Here is an 18,756-nt window from a genome sequence, read left to right as displayed (position 1 = left end):
TCATTCGAATTCAAGGACCTGATTATTACAGCAGCTGTTACATGTTTAGTAGTCGCCACATGGGTTGAACTTGCACCTTCGCAAAGGAACATGCTCAGTGAATCTTTGTGCAGGTTAAATTCTGTTTATGTATACTGGGTGGAAAAAGTAATAGGCTACTATTGTATGTTGTTTTTTTTTTTTTATTATAATTTTATTCCAACATTCTATAATAAAATAGGCACAATGACTGTTGTTGCATTATTCCTTCACTCAAGTTATGACACAGGCAGTGACAAATCAGCATCTGTAAAAAAATTGTGATTTCAAAAAGTGAATAAAAAAACGTACAGTTCATTTATATACAACTGCCGTAATACTTATAAATACAAAACAGGTCATTTTGTATATTTAAAAATATACAGTAGTAAAATTTGCAAAAAGGACACAGTGACATCTATGATGAAAAAAAAAAAACACTAAGTCGGTGTTCAATACTGCTGATCAAAAGTGTAAGTGCTTCCAATACATCATTTCAGCCCGGCAGTGGAAGAACATGCAGTTCACCCATACTGAGAGTGAGAAATCGCTTTCTTCCATCTTGGCATTACAGCAAATATGAACCTTTGCTACTCTGACCCAGATCTCCTCTGGAGTGCGTGGGCGTGTGTGTGGCTACAGCAGAGGATTGCGCGAAGGCTCCCACAGTTTGCTCGCCAGCTGTCTGCAGTGTTGCAGGATGATCTCGGAGGGGATGACCCCCAGGTGAACCGTCAGCAGCTCGTAGCACTTCACAGCCTCACCCTGGTGGTTCTTACTGTAGTATCGGAGCAGCTTCCTAAAAATAAGACACATCCCTTCATTTAGTCGAGGGTACAAACACTGTCTTTTCTAATCCGTTTCTTTGTCATGTCAAAACTGTTCACCTGTAGTAATCCCAGGCAAGCATCCCGATTGGTGCGGAGTCATCTGGTAGGACGGGGATGTCTCCCGCCTCCAACTTGTAGCCCTGATAAGAGCCCACATGCACATCAATTCGTTTAAAGCGGCAAATTGAAATCCCGACAAAGCAGCGACTTACCGTTTCATTTTCGAACCAGAGGAAGTAGCAGAAGTAGAAGTCTCCATCACGCAATGTGACAGTGGAGTAACCTTTCTGAAGGTAGCTGCGGGTTGTACGGACCAGGCTCCACACCTTTGAGACATGATGGCATGAAAAACAATCACAGCAAACTAAACAAAAAACAATCCTTACTAACCTTTTGTATTCAACTGGACTGAAATGATGATGATACAGAAGCTATTTTCACAGAGAAAAACTAACTAGCACATAAAGTGACGTGAGAGCAGAAACATTTTAACATACTGTATGTGCCAAAAATGTATATCTTGTTGATATAAATCATTAAAGAATACAGAAGGTAAATCAGTGCTGATGAAACAGGTCACGTTTGAACTGATTTAGCATGACAGCATGAAACTAAACTTCTTTCAAGAACATTTTCTTAAAAACAACAAACAGGCAATAACATGCTGGAATTAATACACACTTTAAAATTTATAAAACTTAACAAGCTTTAAAGTTGTTAATCAGACATATTGGGGTTCAACCATTCATGGTGTGATTTCATCACTCTTAAATTCACCAACTTCTGGAGCTTCGGTATAGAAAACTGCTGCTGTTAGCAGCTTTGATGCTTCCACTGTAACTCTACCTCATCGTCCCTTCGCCATTAAACCAAGTAAAGAGCCAGTTTTAAGAAGTAGAACTACGCCTATTTCTGTGCAATCCTATGGAGTAAAAGTAAAAAAAACATGCAGCACATCCACAAGTCAAATACATATCAAATTAGAAGTTTAATTCAAATGTGTCACCGACCTTGCTTTTGATATACTGAGCCACAGGTCCCTTCCCCAGCTCAGACGTGGCGCGTTCACTGATGCTGAGGGACGGTGCAATCATCCGGCCGGTGGATCGGTCCACACAGATAAAATGGATGAGGCCGGGAAAGTCATCCAGGTAAGTGGGATTAATGCAGTTAAGGTAAACGCGTCCGGGACAACAGCATGTTGTACTTCAAAGATTTTTGAACATGCATGCACTTTCAAAAGAAGTCAATATTAAGGTTCATGGAAAAAAGATTAAGCCGCATCGAGGAGTAATTTTCTGAGAGGATATGACACCATGGTGACATTTCTTTTGCTTTTCACCAATAGGAAATCCTTCCAGTCCAGAAGTTTCTCTCTGACAGAAGAGTGACAAAAAAAACAACCCCAAGACATGAATAATAAAACATTTCGAGTGACATAATTTTTACACATTCAGCTCTGAAATACGCCACACACGAGATGACAAATATAACACAGTGCATTGCTTGGCTGATACGCACTGCACCATGGTCTGAGCTCGCTCCTGCAGACTGGGAGAGAGACGACGCGTCATGTCGGACTCGGTGAGAAAACACTGTCGGTACACGCCACACAGCTGGGTCTTCATATTGTTGCAGCACGGGATGAGTCTGGAACATAAACACACGGACGTTCATTGAGAGGGACGGGCCTCCAGCCGGGCTGTGATGCCAGCGGACCAGCAGGGGGCTGCAGCAGACCTACTCTTTGGTGAAGCCGGGTCCTCCCCGAGCAAAGGCTTTGTTCTTGAACTCAGTCCAGGCATTTTGTAACTGTGCAGACTGGACAGAGCATGAAAAGGGAATTTTATTTGTCTCATCAATTCAACGTCATGGCTTTTCTTTATACGCAGCCCTCACCTGTACTTCACTCGGCCCCAGCGCTTTAACAAATCGATCCAGCTTGCTGCGGATCTCGTGTATCGTCAGCTGGCCTCGGCCGGCTGCAGAACTTCCCTGATTCTCACTTAAACGCTTCTCCAGCTTCGCAAAAGCCTCCAGAAACTTGTAAACAGACATGGCCACTGCACTGGTGGGAATCTGACAGACACGAACGTAATATGTGTTAAGTAAGCTGCACAACATGTCAGCGTAGGAAGGGCACAGAGACATCACTTTGAGTTAGTATGCACTAAACCTTTGTCAGCAGCACTAGTGTGATGCCCGGCCACAGCGGGAGACAGTACATAGAGTGAGGCATCATGGGATATAGCCCATCTCTGAGCGAGACCTCTAAGAAGACTCTGCGAGGGGTGGCGGGGTCAGGTGGACTGAGTTCCAGAGTGTGCAGGCTGTCCTCTGCCATCTGAAGACATACCAGTCATGTATTACTCGGGTGTTAAGCAGCGACTTTACATTGTGTTGAAATGTGTCCTCACCTGGACGTCTGGGTCCACAAACTCAAACACGGGAGTGTTTCCCCTCACTGGCCTCTCTGGTAGCACACAGACACACAACAATCGAGGACAATATATAGCGTACAGTGTTGACTGAAATTGCCAAGACCACACAATATTGTAGGACAGAACTCGGCATCAGGAACAAACAGATTTACTGCACCACATGATTCCGTTGCTTTGCCCTGAGTGAGAATCTCTCGGTTTGGGCGCAGCTGACCAATCGGCCCATCATGCTCATTATTCTGAAACAAACTCGTAATCCATGTGTGGTATATCTGGAGTTATCCTGGTGGAATATGTGATGGTTGAGTAAACAAAAGCACCCTCCGGGACAATGAAGATGACGTGTCCATATTTTCCACGGTCGTAAATACACATTGAGAAATGCAATGTCACTCTGGGTTAAGCTGCGAGCATGCGGGATTAGGGTTCGAATCCTAATTATGGGAGGGAGAGCATGAAAACTAGCCAAGTCGATGGTGCAAATCGCAATGACTTACTGAGTTGACCCTTGTGAAAAAGAGCAGCCAAAAAAACCCACGCACCCCCCCCCCCCATACTTTGTGAACTGCACGACCCACCTGAGCTGCTCGAGTCTCCCTCACTTGGCGACGGCTCTGGGGTGTAAAAGCTTTCAGGACCAGAACCTGACGTACTGTCCACATCCTGCACACGGGCAGAAAAGGCTCAATAATTACACGTTGTGTTGGCATGGTTGAGCAGTGATCAGCATTTTGTACCTCAGGACTCTGGTCGTCCAAGTCCACGTTGCTAGGATACATATTCTGCGCCATGATGATGAGGGCAAGAAGATCTGAGGTGGTGAGCGTGCTTGCATTACGGCTGGAAAGAGAGGATAGGCGAAGAAACGGCACACTTCTGGCCTTTGAGCCGATTTGGAATGCGAATGCGTGCGTGGCTGGCTTATGGTGGAGGTGTACCTGGAGTAGAAGGCCAGCAGCTTGGTGTGAACCAGGATGAAGGCATGCAGCACTTCCTCTCCCGCTCTCTCCACACTGCTGTTGAGCTGCTGAACTAAACGCCGCTCCAGGAACTCGATGCACTGTTCGCACAGCGTGGGGTGGATCAGCCTCTCCACTGCCTGACAGAGGGAGGAAATGTTCATTTTCATGACTTCAAACCGTGAAAGCAGGAGAGACGAAAAACAGAAATGCCATATTGAATGGAAAATGCTCGCAAACGGTGAGGAGAAAGTGATATGAGTCTGAAGAATGAGGTATGACTCATTAATGTACTCTGCAAATGTGTTTCACTGGAAAAAGCATAAACTTAATTCATCTCCTGAATTTATTTTTAAACGTAGAAGAAAAAATAACTACCGAAATTTCTTTTATTTATTAAGAAATTTCAAATGTGTGCCTGGCTCAGTAAACAGCCCGGTGGAAATGTTTACAGATATTACCAGAGCTATAAGGCTACAAATCCTACATTTAGGATTAAAACTGTAACCATTACTGTATATACATGCATCTGAGCACAAAAAGAATCATCTAAATATGGGCCAAACAAAACCACATCCATCACATGTTAAGAGTAAGGATGTATATGTCTTGTTATTTCTGCCATCTAGTGTTTAAAAAATATAAGTCATTGCATGACAATTGAACCATATCTGGTCAAGAAATCGATAATAAACATTGACATATGGATGTATGGAAAAGCTTGTATGGCTTCTATTGCGACTTTATTCACATTGAAAATGAAAAAATAAAAAATAAAAAAAATCCTCTCCACCTCCACCAGGAAGCTTTGGTCATTCTCTCGCAGGTTGCTGTACGTCTCCAGCAGGCCCTGGAGATACATCCACAGCCTCGCTCGCTGCTCTGTGTCCTGAGGACGCAACCTGGTGACAAGCAAAACAAGATTGTGTCTTTACAATAATGCCCCCCCCCCACTGAAAGTGTCCTCAGAGGAAACTCTTAATACCCCCTTACTCTTTCCTCAGGAGGGTTCCACTGAGGGTGACCATGCCAAACAGGACCTCAATCATCTTCTTCATCACATAGATTTTTCTCCTCAGGTCATCCTCCTTCTCCTCGCCATCTCCATTCACAGCAATGTACAGACACTCGTCAAACTGAGGACACACAACAAGCCAGTGAATGCAAAAAAAAAATACACAAACTAAAATAGGGAAAATACATCCTCTCGGGGTTAAATCTTTGCAAGGAAGTGTAAAAGGCTGCTGAGCAGACCTGAACTGTGTCAAGTATGTGGACTGGCGAACTGTATCATGTGCTGCAGGAGGACAAAGCTGCGTTTGATTCGTTAACAACACTCACATGACAAAAAACGACGCTCCACAGAGGGAAAGGTCACGGTCAGAACTGGATTACAAGAATGTTTCAAAATGACGTCAAAGGTCCAAATTACTTCCTTTTTTTTTAAATTTAAAACTACTAATCTGAGGACTGCCTTTAGGTAAATATTGTTTAAAGAAAAACAGCTAAAAACAAAAACAAAAACCAGAATGTCATAGAAAAGCTATTGATTTGTCCAGTTCTAATCATTACTTAGACCATATAAAAAAATAAAAACATTTGATCTCATGGAATATTTTAACATAGTCCTTTTTTTCTCATTTCATCATTTATAAACTGAAATTATATTTTTAAAACATTTTTAAGTTCAGGTGTAATCAAAGGAGATTTTTATTGTTTGAATTAAAATATGGGAGAGCCTCTCCATCGAATGTTGGAGGGCGGGTCTCACCTGATGTAGGACGTAGATGTGGTTGTTTTCTGTGGTGAAGCAGGTGTAGCTGTCGCCCTGCCTGTCCAGCATGGTGCTGCAGGAGATGATGATGGGGGCAAACAGGGTGCTGATGCTGTCTTCAAAGGCTGGAAGCTGACCGCCACAACAAGGAATTACAATAAAACAGAGGGCTTATTCAAACAGGAAGTTGAAGAGAAGGTGCACCTACCCCCTGGCCTTCTTCCTGAGAGGCTCCGTACTGCTCCTGGACATTCTGCTGAAACTCCAGGTCAGTCCAGTAGAAGAGGACCTCGGCGCTCTCGCTGGCTATCAGGAAGCACTTCATGTCGGATGCGCACCTCCTCGGCTTTACTGCAAGTGTCGGATTCAGTCCAACCAATCCACAAACATCAGGCTGCAAACAGTGAGAACCATTAATGTGGACGACATGGCTTTCTATATTGTTTTTGCAGTTTTCACGTTTGTTTGTTTTTCAGAAGGAGTTCTACAAACCGTAATAGACTGATTTCCTACCATTCACAGCTAAAACATGGATTTAGAACAGGAAGATGATTTCCAAGTCTTAACGAAGAACTCAGTGCTCAAGCAACTGCACAACAATTCAGATTCAGTGAATATTCAGAGTATAACTCAACAAAGAAAACAAATAATTTGAATGATGACAGACTGATGAACCAAAAAAAAGAAAAAAGGCGAGAAAGAAAGAAAGCTTTAATTTCCTTGGTGTCCACAACTCCTCTTCCCTCAACCAGACAACAAACATATTTCCATCAGCAGAGGCTGAACTTCCTCAACAAGGTTGAACAAGCTCACCTGCTGATCCATTTCTACTGGTGAGCCATCGAGGGCCTCCTGACCTTCTTTGTTTAAGCAGCCATACAACAAGAGGGAACATGAGGATGAGGATGATGATGGGAACACATCAGAAACTGACCATGACCCCCTTTTAAGACATTTACACTGACTGACTATAAAAGAAGGCCAGCGGTATCTTAAAGGACCCCACCCTGGACTTCCCCTCTTCTGCCTGCCGCCCTTTGGGAGAAGATACAAACGCAGTAAAACCTCGATGAACAGACCCTCACATAACACCAGAACCGATGTGCAGTAAGTCCCCCACGTAATCCCAAATCAATTCTTCATTTCAGCAATCCACCATCGATTCTGCTTAATCCAATGGAAGAGTACCCAAAGTGGAACGCCGACAAGAACTCCAGAAAGAACCTCAAACCTGCACTCAAACCGAGGACATTCTTGTGACGGGACAATGGTGCCAAGTTACCGCCACGCCATGGTCTCCGTTAACTTTTGGAATTTTCATTCATTTTGCACTGCCAGCTCAAGCTAATTAATGGAATCATTTCTAACACAGCAGTAACTTTAATGCATTTCCTTTTTAGGTAGAATTCTGTATACTGTGTTAATTTAATATATTAACAAAACAAGCTTTATATGCAAATCACTGCGAATAGGAAATGTTCCTGCTCAAAACAGACAAAGTCTGAAGTCTGAGAATGCATGAAACCAGGGGCGTCAACATTCTGGCCCATTTAATCAGACCCTTGGATTAACCTTACAAAGTGTAAAAATCACAATAAAAACTTTAACTTTCCATTTTTAATAGAAGTTTCTGTTTGGTTAATCCACTGGAGCGCCACTGCTTTAGTCACAGCGGCACTCTTAAAAGCTCATATTACCAAGAAGAATTGGTGCGAAAGACAGAATGATGATTTCAGATGTTTCTGCACATCTGGATGGTCAATAGAAGGATTAAAGTGATTCTTTTGCACCGGATATTTCTACACTTACTTGTATTTTACCGCAGGAAACTTGTTAAACATGATGAAATGTTGAGCCCTTACTTCCTTTTCTCAGTGAATAACAATCTTCTGATTTTTTTTACCCCAAGAGTGAATTAATTTAACTGTCATGCTCACATTTCTTTGCACAAAAAAAAAAAAAAAGAAAAAAAAGAAGTGGCATCACACAAAGTCGGGATGGTTACAGATTGTCATGTTGTCACTGTACATTAGTTTGGACTTTCCATACCCCCTGAGCTGAAATGAGTTTGACACTCCGACATGAGACCATCAAAAGCTGCAGCTCATGTTGGAGACATCATGCATTAGATTATGTTAATCTGCACTGACCCACTTCTCTCACAATCAACCCACAACGCATCGTCAACCTCGTTTACATTTCTCTACACCAAAAGCCAACATACAGTTTTGTTTTCATTTAGGTCCCGTAAATTACAGCCCGCATTCTCTCCGTTGCCACTAAACCAAACTTGAAACTTCCTCGATTAATTCCGCGTCGCGTCTCTTTACTCACTGTCGCTTCTGAGCGCCGGATGATCCCAGCATCGCTTCAGTCTGACACTTCAGCTCTGTTCGGGGCTTTTCCTTGCAGCTTGTGGACATTTGTAGTTTTCTTTTTACACACACAAACACAAACACACACACACACACACAGCCCCGCTTCCTTCTTTGCGCAGTGGCCGCAGCCCCGCAGCGCCGCTCCGTCATGTGACGCAGCAGCGCGTTTACAGGAAGTTTGCGCTCATCCTCAGACGCACGGAGGAACCCGGTCAACACCGCGACATAACCGCCCCTGGTCACGTTGTTTTATGGCGACCTGCTGCTCTTTTCACCGGATTTCTCCTTCCAGCGTTGAGACGATCAGCAAGGCACGAAGAAAGTCATGCGCTCATGCCCAGCAAGTAGAACAGTGGGCCACATGACCGAGAGGCTGCGCTCATGACAGGAGTTTGGTATTTGTGGAATGCAACCTCATAGTGCAGATTAGAGGCCTTTCTTATTTCCCAGAAAGCAATCCTTAACCCTCTATCGTGCACTCATTAAAATGATTGGAAAACTGTACATGTTTTACCGTTTACAGCTTAAAAAGCAACACAAAACAACAACAACAAAGCAACAGATCAAACACCTTAAAGTTAAAGGTTTGGACATATTAACTGTATTTCTTGACGGGATCCAGAATGCCAGATTTAAAATCCATCTTAAAATTCGAACTTGAACAGTATCCGGTATAGCACTGACACAAAAGTGTAGGAAACTTAAGATATCTATATTTTGTGTTCGTCAAATCTCATGTCAAGTAACATGTCTGGTAAAATAACATTCCTGGCTTTATGTGCATAGTGCATATGGTCAAATATAATGTTACAGGTTTTCAGATTGTTTTCAATATTTTCAGTGTATCTGAGTGGGAGGGAGGTTGTGTATATAGGTGCTGCGTCTGCAAGCTCTGATGAATGAGTTGAATGAGACTCCTAATACAAGAAGGTGGACTTCCAGAGAACAACTGGATCTGAAAAATCTTCTTTACCTTGACGATGGACTGAAATGCTTCATAAAGGGCCAATAAATAAGGATAAAAAAAAAAGGCAAAACAACTCCCCCTCAGAAAAACCATTCCATCAAAAAACATCAAAAATCCCTTGAAAACGTTTGCAGTGTATATTGTACATTAAATATATAGTGCAGACACACCAACACATTCACTAAACATCAGGCTGTTTCTCCCAGAATGTTTTGATGGTTTCAACAAATCTGTGTTATATCATAATATTCTTCGTGGATGGTATGCTTGGCTGCTGAGCAGAGAAAAGAACCTCATAGAAGCATAAATATTTATGTTTTAATAACCTTGCTTGGGTCAAAATGGTCCAAAATGCCAAGAGTTGTACTTTGCGGGCCAACGTCTAATCTAGTCCATCAGTTTTCTGGGGATCCAGCGTTCATGGAAGTCTTATTTAAGCTGACTCCTGTATATACAGAGTAAACATCATGAAATCCTCAGTGTTTGCTAACAGGGCAAAAGGGGCCTTGCATGTCTCAAAATGGATCCGTGAGTATAAACAGCGTTAGGCAGGCCTGGCCAACGCTTACCTTCACTAAAGAGACAATGTCACGCACTTAAAATCACAACACAATTAAGAGCTTGTCAGCGGAAGTGATGCTCAGCAGCTATTATCACAAAGGTAAAAGTTTACACCAAGCAGAGTTTGCTTCCATTTCCGTGGATTTAGCTTGATAAGGACCTGGGATGTCAGAAAGGTCAGTGACTATATACGATCCAAGGACATTTTCAATGTGCACTGACGACTGAGTTCAAGTGATTTTCTGGAGAATGTGCAGCCCAAGTCAATTCAGTTACCTTTCTCCACCTTAACATGTCGGCTCTCTTTCACTGTGCTTTAAAGAAAAAGGAAAGCGCGTTTGCATATTCCTCCAAATGTGTGTACATGCGAGGCCTCCACGGTACAATGAATAATATTTTCCCCTTCACCAGATCCCAGATGAAATGTCCCAGGTGTTAATGAGCCTGGTTTTATTCATACATGTCAACAGCGTCCGTCCGCTTGAAACAAACCACATGTGAGAAATCTTTCAGAAAGCACATTTATGCTGCCAAACATTTCAGTGCCTCTCGCATTAAAAGTCTATTTTGCCTGAATGGTCCATAACCTGAAACTGTAATTAAAGGAGCATGCCTCGGTGTGCTGATGCATCATTGTCATGAAACATCAAAGTAGAAATCGCTACTCGCTGAGTTTTAAGCATTAAAACCAGCGGAAATACTCCGGGCCTTCAGTTCCCTCCTACTTGAACCCACTGAGCAGATCCCTGTTGTTTGTGTGTCAGTAAACGCTGAGCCAAGAGAGACTCAGGTTTACTCCGTCTGGGCCAAAGCTGAAGTCTGAGCCCACGCTGGCTTCATGTTTCCCTTCAGCAGCGTCCTGAAACAGTCACAGAACAGTTTCCCCCCTCGAAAAAGCCGTGATCAGCTGTTCCCACATTTGGAGGCCCAGAATACCAGAATACACAGACGGTCTGTCAGCCTGTGATCCAGACGAGTAACACATCATGACCTTATTTTCCAGGATGCTGCAAGAGGTGAGCAGTTTTCATGTATAGTTTCTCAGCGCTGTAATATTTTCAGAAGTTACGCATAAGAAATGATTTGTGCTTTGTTATAGTATTTGTATGTAACTCAAACAAACAAACAAAAAAAAAAGGCCTTACATTTGGCCACAGAGATTTGTATTTTCTAGTCTGTACTTTCCAAAAATGCTCAGGTGCGTATTTATATTGGCAGTATTTAAAGCCATTGTATTTCAATAAAGTTAGGGATTATTTGCACTCATACATTTGAGAAACCTGTTTCACTTTCACCTAAGAACATCACTTTTACTTTAACCAAGGTCTCTTTTCACACAAGTATCTGTACATCTACTTAAGTATATGAATACTTTACACGCCTTTCTCCATTACTTTTCTCGTTGCTACTTTGTGCTGCTGCAGATTATTGTCCAGCATCGGAGTAGCTGTTTCCACTGCTCAGTATATTTTCACATGATGGGACTTTGCTGTTTATGCAGAATTTGCTCCCAAATCCTCTCTTGCATGCGGCATTATGAGTTTCCAGGCAACATTTTGACCTTTTCGCCAGCTTACGTCTGAAACGCACCAAAATACTTGAATCAATGCAGACTGTGGCATGCCGCTCCGATCATCTTTACAAACCAATATCCCGAACACACATTTCATTAGGTATTTGTGTTTATTATCAATGTAAACTTTGTATTTTTAACAAAAAATAATATAGGCACATTTTACATAATAAAATAATGCTCTCCAAAAACAAATATGAACATCTCTACGTTACGTATAAACACATTCAGAGGATAAATATTCCTTATATTCAACATGTTCAGACACCGAACCTGCTCTTGCTTTTCCTCCATGGGGTAAAAGCCGAGCGGAGTCTGTATTGTTCCTACTTGTGTCAAGCCAATTCTTAAATAAGATACTCAAAACATTATGAAAGCAAAAGTCAAATAGCAACAGATGGGAAATCCAAATCCACCGTAGTGTAAATTGATGTCAGTCCAAAAAAAAGGGCAGCTTTAGCCATTTGTTTCGACAATCTTTTGTTGAAAAATCTATCTTGTGAATACCTTTTTAGGTTTTTTTAATTTTACTTTCGAGTTGGGGCAATAGTACAACTAACAAAAACCGGGCCTTTCGATAATAGAAATATAACGATAAAGTGATGTATCTTATCATATAAATTAATAATGTAGTGTATGTAAGTAAACATATCAAGCCTAAATCACATCTATCTTCCTTATGTACAAAATCAAAACGTTATCCAATAATGCACGATAGTAAACCTGTACAAAATAATGTAAACTATATAATGTATATTTAGTACAATAGAGACCTAGCAGCATTAGAGAATTAGAACAATGTAGGATCACACCAAAAAGACGAGGAGATATGTTTAAATACACCTGAAGGATTGAAGTGTTGGACGCAGACGACAGGTTCACATTGTTCTTTAGCTGTGCTTCGATGCAAACGGAACATCCTGGTTTTTATACTTTGTAGTTCAATAGAAATTTGCAACAAAAACACAAACTCATCCTGATAAAAAAAACAAAAAACAAAAAAAACAAGTGTGAGTTTAAATCCGAGGACATGCCAGCTGAAGAAAAGTAGCACATGTAACTGGCAAGTACAAAAGACTGTACAGACACATCAGTAGCTTTATCAACAAAACACACACACACACACACACACACACACACACACAAACACACACACACTCTGCATGTGGCTCCATGAGCACGCAGGCACTGTGGCGTTTCTTCCCTTGTGGAACGGATCAGGTCAAACTCGAGCTGACAGCTGTGTACTCCAGTAATGTCGTACATGCATGGACTTCCTCTCGTTTCTTTGTCAGTGAAACGTTAGAAAGAAATAAGATGTGAAAAGAAAAAAGTAAGATAGCCTCCGAAATAAAGAGAGAATATAGCTTTACGAAGTCACGGAGCTCGGCTGTGTCTGACGATGCCTTTCTGTAACAGCAAAACAAATGTCCCACAAAAGGACAAAAAAGTGAATTTACACCCAAGTCTTGTAACGTCTGAGAAAACGGAAAGTGGAATGAAAGGAAAAGTGTTCAGTGCAGCCCTTTGTTTTTGGGCAAAGTATTTGTTGGGAGCAGGAAAGAGAACAAGGGAGCGAAAAAGGTTTGTTTGTTATTTGGCCAAACTGTTTCTAAAATAGCCTCTAAAAAACCAGCTCAAGAGGCTGATCAGCAGAACGTTTGTATTGTTTATCAAGTGTCCACGTAGGACACCAAAACATTTTCAGGTATTGCAAATTTCTCCCTTTTTTTTTTTCTTTTATTGCCGAATACAGGCCTTTATCTAAAGCAATAAAAGTCAATGTTATCTTCGACAGGCGTATGCGTTGATGTTTTTGATGACATAGAAGCCAATAGTCATAGGAGGCATAGCTATCGTCCGCCCGGCTCTCAGAGTCTTGGGCTTCAGCTCTGGGAAGGTCTCGTTGTCCACCATGAGCAGCTTCTCCCCGTTCAGCTGGACGTGTCTGCGGAGACACGACAGACCAACATGGACCACGTCAGGAAATGTTACAAAAAACTGAGTTGTAAAAAAACAACAACAACAAAACCCCCCAAAAAAGAAACAACACAAGAATGACTAAAGAGGCCAAGAACACTGCTTGTTAAAGTTTCCCGCGCTTTAAACCGGGTTGATGATTCTGTCAGTAGAACACTGGGGGGCGCTGCTGCTGCAATATTGCAATTAACCTTTGCAGAGTAGAACAAGCTTCTGGGAGAGGTGTGAGTGACTGCAGACAGTTTATCAACTATACCAGGGATTGTTTTTCACAAACTTACCTATACTATCCCATGCAATATGTCTGGTCAAAAAAGTATCTCCATATAAAATACACAACAGAATGACGCGAACACTGGAATAAACTCTCCTGTTACTCTTTTTGGGACGTGTCCATGCTTAGTTGACCAATGATTGATGTCAGAAACTCAACATTATTCGCCTGCAGCGAGAGGAGCGACACTTATATTGAACATTTATTTTTATTGCCTGATTCAAAACAATAAAGTTAAAATAATCGTTGATTTGGATGTAATCCAGTGAAAGCTACAGGGATCCACTTTTTTAAAAGGTTCACAGAGCCTCGTGTACTGGAGCTCCAGAGCTGAACTTTACTGAAAATACAGATTTTGACGACATGAAGTAACAGATCTGTTTATGTACTTCATCTATTGATTTTACTATGAACATAAATGTACAGATGTACTAGATTTCAGAAACAATTGAGTTCGATTTGCTTTTAATACAGAGCGTTAAAATACTGTAAAGTTAACATCTTGGTTTGACAAAGTAACAGCTGAAAATAATAAACTTTATATTTTTTATTTCTCTATTTCCTAGCGTGGGCATGTTACGTTGCAACATATTTTTCCTAGAGGTGATCAGTGTTTATATATTATATTTATTATTTCCTGTTTGAATTTCAATGTATAATGAATAGTAATACCAGAAGAATTAGGAAATTGATGGCAACAATAAAATAAAATAAATAAACAAACAAACAAACAAACAAACAAACCAATAAATAAATAAATAAATAAATAAATAAATAACAGGACGGTTTCAACAAATGCATTTTAGACTGTATTCTTTTTGTCTTGTCTTGAAAGTAGACGTTACTATTATTAATTTATCATCAGTATTCAATGTTTAATAATCTGATTAAAATAATGTAACATTATAAATCAAACCCCAAAGAAGAGCGTCTTTGTACCGTCCTTTCACAGTGCAGTCACCTTGACCATCTTTCAGCTGTAAATCGCTGCGGCTCTTGGTGAGTGGAGTTCACCGCAGGACCGGGATCAAGGCCAGTGAAGGTTTTCACATCAACCTCCAATTCAATAAAGTATGAAATAAAATTCAGTTTAATAAAGAGGAGTTATGAATCAAACTGTCCAGCTCAAAGCCTTGATTCAACATATGTGGGCTTAAAAACTTTGAAAAGTGGAACTACACAGACAAATTTATAGACATCTGGTGTTGCTGAATTCATCATAAAAAGCCTCCCTGCGCTGCCTGTGGTAGAGGAAAGCACTTAAGGCCCCGAAAAAAAGGCACGCCGTAAGCTTGCTCTACTATTAATTGCCTTGCAATCCTGTTCTAACACCTAAAACATCCTCCGTCATTACGCTGTTATTGAAGGATCATGCCTGAGCCGCCATTAAGGCTGTGTGTAGGTATCGTGTAACACAAAGGCCGACACACTCTCTCACACGGTCCCGACTCATTAGACTGTTATTCCAGGATTGGAAGCTTAAGTCTGAGTCAGAATAACAGACCGCGGGCTTTAAGGAGAAAGTACTGAAACCATAAACCTTTTTATTTTAAGGGACATTTTGAGGAAAGAGGAATTATATGACCGAGTTACATAAAGTGTAATATAGCATAGTTGGTAAAATGACTCTGAGAACAGCACTGAGAGGTAAGAGGAAATGAAAATAAAATGGGGAAAAAACCTTTATAAACCATCTGTTGTAGGTAATAAAAATGGATTCAAACAAGGACACGCAAACACAGTGGAGCTTTATGAGGAGATCTGCCCTGTGAACAGTTACTTTTCCATGGAGCAGTGCGACTTACTGTAGAGCGACGGTCTCAATAAAAAGAAAAATATGATAGAGTTCGCCACATTCGATTCTACAAAGGGCTTTTTGTTTGTCGTATTATTCTCCATGAAATTATGGCTCACCGTTTTTGCCAAGCTACTTTCTGGATGAAAACGTTTTTGTGTGTGAGCATTTATACGTATTTACATGTTTTATGGGGTGGTGTTCACACAATATGCTGCTTCAGCAGAATCACACACTGTGGTCTTAAATTAAAAATGAAATGGATTGAAGACCACTGCTTAACACCCTATTGAGGCTGCACTCATAAAGTTGTTTAGCAAACTTTTATTTCCACTTGTTCCTATCTTTTATCCATTAGAAAACCTTTTTAATAAAAACAAAACAAAAAAAACCTGAGATATAGTCATGATGAGAAAAGAAATATTTGGTTTGTCTCTTTATTTTTATAAAAGCTATAACAGGACTTTTAAGCCTTTCTGTGGAGGATTTGTTGTGTTTGATTGGGCTAAACAAGGGAGGTCAAACCAGAGAGAGTAGTACTGACTTGGCTCTGAGTCCGTCCGTGCCGTAGGGCTGCAGCAGGTACTGATGCACCGTTTTGTTCCGTAACGTTCCCGCCAGCTTGATTTTTTTCCGCGACCGATGGAGATTGATGATGTAGATCGTTATCGACCCCCTCACGTAGTTATGACTGGTGCCGTGACACAGAAAACAAAGAGAACGTCATTTTTCATGCCACAGTCATGGAGGATACTAAATAGAGAGGCTCCTCTGCACATCTGTCGATTGAGCTTCATCGTACGTTACGTTGCCGCGCTGAATAAAATTCTCCATAATTAAAGATGACTACAAAGAGGAGAAAAATCTTTTGATATTTCTCTCAAATAGTAACAGGACGAAAGCGCAACTCCTTGATCTGCTCTGGATCAAAAGGCTCGCAGAAAATTAATAAAGGAAAAGATAAAGCACGTCTAAAAAAAAAAGGAACTTCTTCAAGTAGAAAGTTGCGCTTCGCCAGGCATTAAAACCCAATTCCTTATCTTTAGCTTGATCATTCCGATCGAGGCTATCTCGCGCAAAGACCTGCCTGCTTGTACAGTATCCCATATTAAAACCTGCTGCAGTCTGGTGCCGGGTCAGACGAAGGGTGTGAACACAAAGGGCAACACTTCTTGAGTTACACAGACAACAGTGTTGGGAGTCCCTCTCCTTAGAGCAAAGCACTGGGGACACAATTCGAGAGGTACACTGGTCAAAGGTAAATAACTTAGCGAGACAGAGAAGACAAACATGATAAAATCTAATAAGAGCGGCGATATGAGGACAAAGACAACACAGCCGTAGTGAATACCACATGTCAACCACGGTGTTCGGGGTCAGGGCGAAACCGTCTGATCGACATGTCTGCCATCAGCTATCACTCACTTTCAATTCTTATTGGTCTGCAGCTTTCATTTTTCGATTCATTGTTTGTCTGCATTTTGGGGCGAGGAACTGATATCAATAACCCTGCAGAGTTCCCAATATTCAATACATTTGCCATGTGAAACAACACTGGGTTTGTGGCTCTGTGCTACACTTCTGGAGCTTTTGTTTCTGAGAACTATAGACCAATACTCCGAGTGATAGGTCCGACGCTGAGATGGAGGGAGAGATAAGTACGTCTCAGGCCTTTCAAACGACGAGGCTCTTCCGAGATCCAAACCAGAAACGTAAACATGTGTTGGTGGTGTTTGAAGTTGGAGCGTCACTGGAAAGTGAAAACACAAAAATGCCATGCAAACCACTAAAAGGGGTAAAAGGGCAGTGGAAGTCAAATGTCTAATCCGCAGAGACTTCTCCAACCACCGACTGCCTGGACACGTTTAGGTTCTTTGCTGTCTAATATGGTACAGTCAAACCGCAGAGACGGCAGTGGTTTGTCCACTTAGGGACTGACTGCTTCAACCACAAAGTGGCAGAAGTAACGACAACTGAACTGGCGTTGGATTCGAGAGGGGCTGCTTTAGTGCTTTTTACTGTCTCATCCTATGAATCCTGAGATGATGGAGATCTTGAGTGGAGCTGTTGCAAGTTGTGGGCCTTTCATTTACTCCTGACTTCACCACACAGCAGGCGGCCGAGTGAGGACACTTGTTTAAGAACTATTCCAAATATGTGCTTGTATGTCATTAGATCTCGCGCTTCTTTATTTGTTACGCAACTCCGGCCCGTTGTATTGGCCGTCCATCTGTTGGGTGCACCGCTGTTCTCGGAGGAGATGCTCCACCTGTAAACGAGCACGGCTGTAAGTCTAGCCTGGTGCTGACAGTCGCCGGCCTGGGTTAAATGATAACCTTGAACAGGCCACGGTGGCACTCTTCATCTCCTCCCGGCACAGACTGCCTTATTGTCCCTCCCCCTCCCCCCCTCCCCTCAAATATCCCCCTGCAGCCAATCCGAGACGGGATGAAGGCATCGCACGCCTTTCAGCGGCTCTTTGACGGCAGGGAGACAGAACCCACACACCTGATAAGTGATACCCGTTAAGTTTTATAGGCTCTGAGCTGTGAATGAGCGGGTGTCTGTTGCCTGCTTATTTATGGGAAGCCGAACGGGCTTGGCTGGGGATTTTGTTCGTCCCCCAAAGACACCGCGCCTCAGGTGTTTGCAGGAAGACGCAAGGAGTACAGAATGTTTGAACCGCGGCAGTCTGCTTTCTGTCGAGATCTTTAAGGACGTTTCCCCGAGTGTTGCCTCACTTCATCGAGAGGCGATGAGTACGTGTGCTTTGTCATCTGTCAGCCCTCAAAAGAAGGGGGGAGAGAGAGAGAGAGAGAGAGAGAGAAAAAAGAAAGCTGCACACTTGCAGGTTGAAAGTGGACTGTATTCGAGCCGCGTTACGTACTTGTAGTAGCTGGTGCAGTGAGCATAGATACGCAGTTTGTCTCGTATGACTCGTCCTGGCTGTGGCTTCCTCTGCAGTCCAGCCACCCGCACGGCTAAAACCCTGGGACCAACCAGGCGCTTGAAAACCAGAGAGAACCAGTAGTCCTGCGAGGGAAACACACGTGCACGCACGATCACACAATTAATAACGATAACAATGATTGCAGGAATATAAGAGTTGATTTAGAAACCTTGTCAGGCTCATGGCAAGGGTCCTGATTATGAGTACATTCAACAAGTGGACAATGACGACCAGTGAACATGTACTTTCTATCCTT

At 42.1% G+C, this 18,756-nt stretch overlaps 2 protein-coding genes across 2 annotated transcripts in view; both read right to left on the bottom strand.

Annotated features, from left to right (window-relative positions):
• Nucleotides 1–187: 187 nt before the first annotated feature.
• hps1 (HPS1 biogenesis of lysosomal organelles complex 3 subunit 1) lies at nt 188–8,715 on the bottom strand. Its single transcript, XM_080482172.1, has 18 exons — nt 8,357–8,715; nt 6,231–6,416; nt 6,020–6,154; nt 5,242–5,384; nt 5,042–5,150; nt 4,228–4,388; nt 4,027–4,129; nt 3,868–3,952; nt 3,266–3,321; nt 3,025–3,192; nt 2,748–2,927; nt 2,593–2,669; nt 2,370–2,498; nt 2,159–2,224; nt 1,859–2,003; nt 1,061–1,174; nt 906–988; nt 188–817 (listed from the first exon to the last, which is right to left on the bottom strand). The coding sequence occupies exons 2-18, from the start codon at nt 6,345–6,347 to the stop codon at nt 655–657; spliced, it is 2,034 nt and encodes a 677-aa protein (XP_080338298.1). The 5' UTR covers nt 6,348–6,416; nt 8,357–8,715; the 3' UTR covers nt 188–654.
• A 2,880-nt stretch (nt 8,716–11,595) lies between these two features.
• The window catches only part of hpse2 (heparanase 2), a 51,240-nt gene continuing 44,079 nt past the window's right edge, over nt 11,596–18,756 (bottom strand). Inside the window, exons 10-12 of the mRNA XM_080482401.1 lie at nt 18,438–18,583; nt 16,095–16,241; nt 11,596–13,449 (exon numbers count right to left, since the gene is read on the bottom strand). Coding sequence (XP_080338527.1) covers nt 13,287–13,449; nt 16,095–16,241; nt 18,438–18,583 — 456 coding nt within the window. The 3' untranslated portion in view covers nt 11,596–13,286. The remainder of the gene's footprint in view (nt 13,450–16,094; nt 16,242–18,437; nt 18,584–18,756) is intronic.

Source organism: Lipophrys pholis (assembly GCF_963383615.2).
Source record: "Lipophrys pholis genome assembly, chromosome: 15".
Lineage (NCBI taxonomy): Eukaryota > Metazoa > Chordata > Actinopteri > Blenniiformes > Blenniidae > Lipophrys > Lipophrys pholis.
Note: the sequence above shows the minus strand (reverse complement) of the source record. Positions and strands in the feature narration are given on the sequence as shown.

Excerpts from the sequence above, each read along its gene's own strand:
- hps1 (XM_080482172.1), bottom strand. The coding sequence starts at position 6,347 with ATGAAGTGCTTCCTGATAGCCAGCGAGAGCGCCGAGGTCCTCTTCTAC. Across the intron at positions 3,322-3,867 it reads GGGAGACTCGAGCAGCTCAG|AGAGGCCAGTGAGGGGAAAC; the intron begins GTGGGTCGTGCA and ends GTGTGCTACCAG. Across the intron at positions 818-905 it reads CTTGCCTGGGATTACTACAG|GAAGCTGCTCCGATACTACA; the intron begins GTGAACAGTTTT and ends TCTTATTTTTAG.